Source organism: Helobdella robusta, assembly GCF_000326865.2.
Source record: "Helobdella robusta unplaced genomic scaffold HELROscaffold_19, whole genome shotgun sequence".
Taxonomy (NCBI): domain Eukaryota; kingdom Metazoa; phylum Annelida; class Clitellata; order Rhynchobdellida; family Glossiphoniidae; genus Helobdella; species Helobdella robusta.
This window is the reverse complement of record NW_008704034.1, coordinates 2,746,397-2,750,825: the sequence shown is the minus strand read 5'-3', so window position 1 is coordinate 2,750,825 and position 4,429 is coordinate 2,746,397. Positions and strand designations below refer to the sequence as shown.

The 4,429-nt window shown below is 31.2% G+C and overlaps 1 protein-coding gene across 1 annotated transcript; it reads right to left on the bottom strand.

Moving 5' to 3' along the window:
- Nucleotides 1–299: 299 nt before the first annotated feature.
- HELRODRAFT_77221 (hypothetical protein) lies at nucleotides 300–1,705 on the bottom strand (the record flags this gene model as incomplete). Its single annotated transcript, XM_009016850.1, has 4 exons — nucleotides 300–519; nucleotides 1,082–1,158; nucleotides 1,417–1,503; nucleotides 1,652–1,705. Coding segments are annotated over 4 exons (438 nt in total), but the record flags the coding sequence as incomplete, so codon positions are not given.
- Nucleotides 1,706–4,429: the final 2,724 nt, after the last annotated feature.

Sequence of the window (4,429 nt, the reverse complement as noted above, 5' to 3'; positions counted from 1 at the left end):
GTCTTTAATTGAATCTTTAATAGTTTTTTTATCCTCACAATCTGCACTGAGAATTTTGTTAGATGTTGTTGTTGTCGTTGTCGATGGAGTAGCTATAGATGTTGTTGTCGTCGTTGTTGTTGATTGTGAGTCGTCCCACTCTGGACCAGAAAAAATTGGAGATTTTGTGTCAAGATCGTTGACGATGTCATCAATTTTTCTTCTGTCATCACCCTGATAAGATGGAGATGGCATTGGTGGTGAAGATGACATCAGCGAGAAAGGGGATAGACATGCATAGAAAGACATACATTAAATTATTATCCAAAAAAAAACCACCAAGCAACAAACAACAAACCAACCATGCAGGAGATATCGATGGAGAAATGATGCTGACTGACTGCCATATTCCAGATGGCCTTGGTCAGTTGAGTTGACGGACAAATCCAAGAATGCACATCCAAATCAGAGGGAGAGATGTCCAATGTTTGTTGTTGTTGTTGTTGTTGCTGTTGTTGTCGTCGGGTGCTTGTGGAAACTCTGTGTCATTTTTTGTGTATGTGATTGTGGATTGTAGTTGTTTTTGTTAGGCTGCTTGTTGTTGTTATGTCGTTTAGTTATGTTGTTAAAATGAGTTTGTTATATGTGTATTTGTTGACATCAACATATCAACAACAACAATAAACAACAACAACAATGGTGATGTCAGAATGATGACATTAACAAACGAATAGACAAAACAAGAACATACTGAGTTGTAGGATCGGTGATAGCCTCAATCAGATCATCATCATCATCGATGTTATTGATGTCAGCTGTGCTGTCCAACTGGCCAGTTGTCACTCTGGTGAATAACATTAATGAAACTAATCATTATTATCATCATTGCTTTCAACATAATCATTATTGTTATCCTCATCGTCGTCACTATCATCATCATTTTAAATGAATAAACGAATGAATAGACAAACAAATGAATTAACAAACAAACGAACAAACAAATGAACAAACAAACAAACGAACAAATAAATGAACAAAAAACAAACGAACGAACAAAAAGAAACAAAAAAAAAAACAAATAAGTAAATAGATTAAAAAATACCTTTTCGGGTTATGAACTTCTAAGCAAAATTTTTTCTCCCTATAGAAAATGTTCTCAATATTCTTCCAAAAAAACGTCTGACCAATAAAAAATTAATGAATGAGTGAATGAATGAATGAATGAATGAATGAACCAGCCAATGAACGAATGAACAAATAACAAACAAGTCAGTGTTATTAATCTATGAAACCAAGATACAAACATAGACACAACACGCACACGCACATACAACCAAAACAAACAAAACAAAATATACAAGTCACATACAAAAAACATACAAGACAAACAAAAACATACAAGACAAACAAAAACATACTAGACAAACAAAAACATACTAATCTAGGAACTTGTTTGTCATCATCATCGTACACACTAATGCCTTTTATATTCAAACCTAGCCACCAAGGTAGACCGGCTTTATCCTGAATAAAACACACAAAATAATAAATAAAAAAAAAAACAAAAGAAAAGCAAATTATCAAATTATCACAAACAAATAAATAATTCAAATAAAAAATCGAAAAAATTTCAAGTTGGAAGATGAAAACTACAACAGCATGAAAAGCTTACTTTGACTTTGTAATAATGTACCCCGTAAGATGGTAATGATTCGATGATGGATAAGAATCTGATTTTTGTAATCAAAAAATTTGAAAAAAAAAATTACATTGTGACATTAACAACTGACAAACAACACCAACAATAATGACAACAGCAGCAACAACAAAAACATTAACAAAAGCAACAACAACGACAAAAACATTAACAACAACGGCAAACAACTAAACTACCTACCCAGCTATGACCAGACCCCTGCTATTGTTTATAAGTGTCTTGTAATAGTGAATAATCCTATCCTCGCTGAGAAAATTATTTATTTATTACGAATAATAATAATAAAAATAATAATAATTATTATTTTATTATTACGTCCTATTATTGTTATTACAAACAAATATTAAAACATATTAACGTTTCTAATTCAATATCTTTAAAACATTTCAACCAATCAGTGATATTAACAAACGAAAATAACATAAACTTACTGTAAAATCAAACGAACGTATACATGTACATACACACACACACACACACATACACACACATATATACACACATACATACACACATACAGACATACATATATAATACATACATGTATACACATACATAATGATGACAGATGTATTGAAAATTATACATCAAATAAGGATAATAATTTCTAAGGATAACGCATAATTGTATGTAAAAAAGTGTCATGTAGTACATTATATAGTGGCATTCAGCTGATGTTGAGAATGCCGCTTGCTAATAAAATAGAAAAAGAAATCTCATTAAAAAAGAAAGCTGAGTGTGTTTGTTTGTGTGCGTGCATGTGTGTGTGCATGCAAGTGTGTGTATGCGTATGTGTATGTACGTGCGAGCTAGACAAACAAGCATCCCCAAAAGATACATTAGTAATTATAGCATCAGAAATAATACTCACAATATAGGTGACCTAAAGTCAGAAAATAGATTAAAAAACTTTCATTATGAAATAACTAGAATGAACATATGAGAACAAAATAAAAATGCAAGCTCACACACAAACACACACACACAGACTGACAAACACACACACACACACATACGCAAACATACAAAGTCACAACTAATAAAACAGTAGAACGTACCAGTAGGAGATGGATGGCTGTTTCTGTAACAAGCGGAAAGGCAGTAAGGACCTGCTACTGATGTTCTTCTTCGTTATCTCGTTGCTAACAAGTTCACAGTGACAATTTAACAATAATATTAATAATAATTAAAAATAACGATAACAACAATAACAATAATATATCATAACGAGTGCTAAACATATGAAAAACTACGAAAAAAAAGAATATCACGTCAAAACTAGTTATTATTATTCATTATGGGAATGTTCCTAGCTGAATCCATTGAGCTAAGAAAGTTTTCCCATCAACACCATACACGCACACGAGCACGCACGCGAACACGCACGCAAACACACACAAACATTCGCATAAACACATGCATATTAGTATCTATCATTATGATACGTATTTGTTGTTAGATGTTATAGCATTCAGAAGTTATAAATAAAATAAAACCTAGGTACATGTGCCAATAGTAAAATAATGTATAGAAGCTATTCGCCACACATACACCAACACACAAACATACACACACACATAAAAGCATACAAACGCACACAAAGACATACATACATAAAAGCTTAGGTAGAAATGCACACAGGGCAAACACATACTATATACATAATTTAACGGTAGAAAGAACGCAGAAGTAGATATTTTTAATCTCTGGTACTTAAACATTGAAAAGCAATAATTAAATTATTAATAATGTTATTGAGAAAACCCAATAAAAAAATTACTACTGTGGCTACTACTACTACTACTACTACTACAACTGCTACTAACACACTAAAAAAAACTAACGATAATAATAATATAAACAATAATAAATAATTAAATAATTAAAAAATAGTCAAAGATTTCAAGCCAGAAGTACAGACTTGACATATGCTCCGAACATTTCTTGCAGTGCTAGGGCTGCCAGTTTAAAGGCATCATCCTCACAGCAAACCAAGCCGTCCTTATAATAACAATAATAATAATAACAATAATAATAACAATAATAATAATCTGCATTATAAAAAGAACATTCTTTTATTTTCATTTTGAAACATGCATTGTAATTATAAAATTAAAATAATAAAACTTATAATGTAAATTATATACATATTCTACATTGCTCGCCATACATTTTAAATGGGCCCAAAGAGATAATAATAATAATAATAATAATAATAATAACAACAACAATAATAATAATAATCTGTATGATAAAAAGCAAGATAGTTGGTCAGTAGTAACCATAAAAATTAACTGTTTGGCTTGTAGGTAAAACAACTCTACTGCTTGAATATCCTGTATTCTACTGTATGTGTCTATGTAGAACCTGAATGAATGAATGAATGAATGAATTAATGAATGAATGAATGGATGGATGGATGAATGAATAAATGGATGAATGAATGAGTGATGAACAATGGTTAGACAACAGCATTATCCTCCACCTACAACTTAAGAGCAACAGAGAAACAACAACAACAACAAAAACAGAAACAACAACAACACAGCATATGCATAATTGATACATGCACTGTATGGCTTTCATAAATTATTAGCTGATAAATCAGATAAATCAATCAATGGCAGGTCCAATGTATCCCACCAAGTTTGATAGAAACAAATAAACTCACACACAAAAACATACACACAAATATACACGCACACAAACAAACACAAAAACACACATACAACA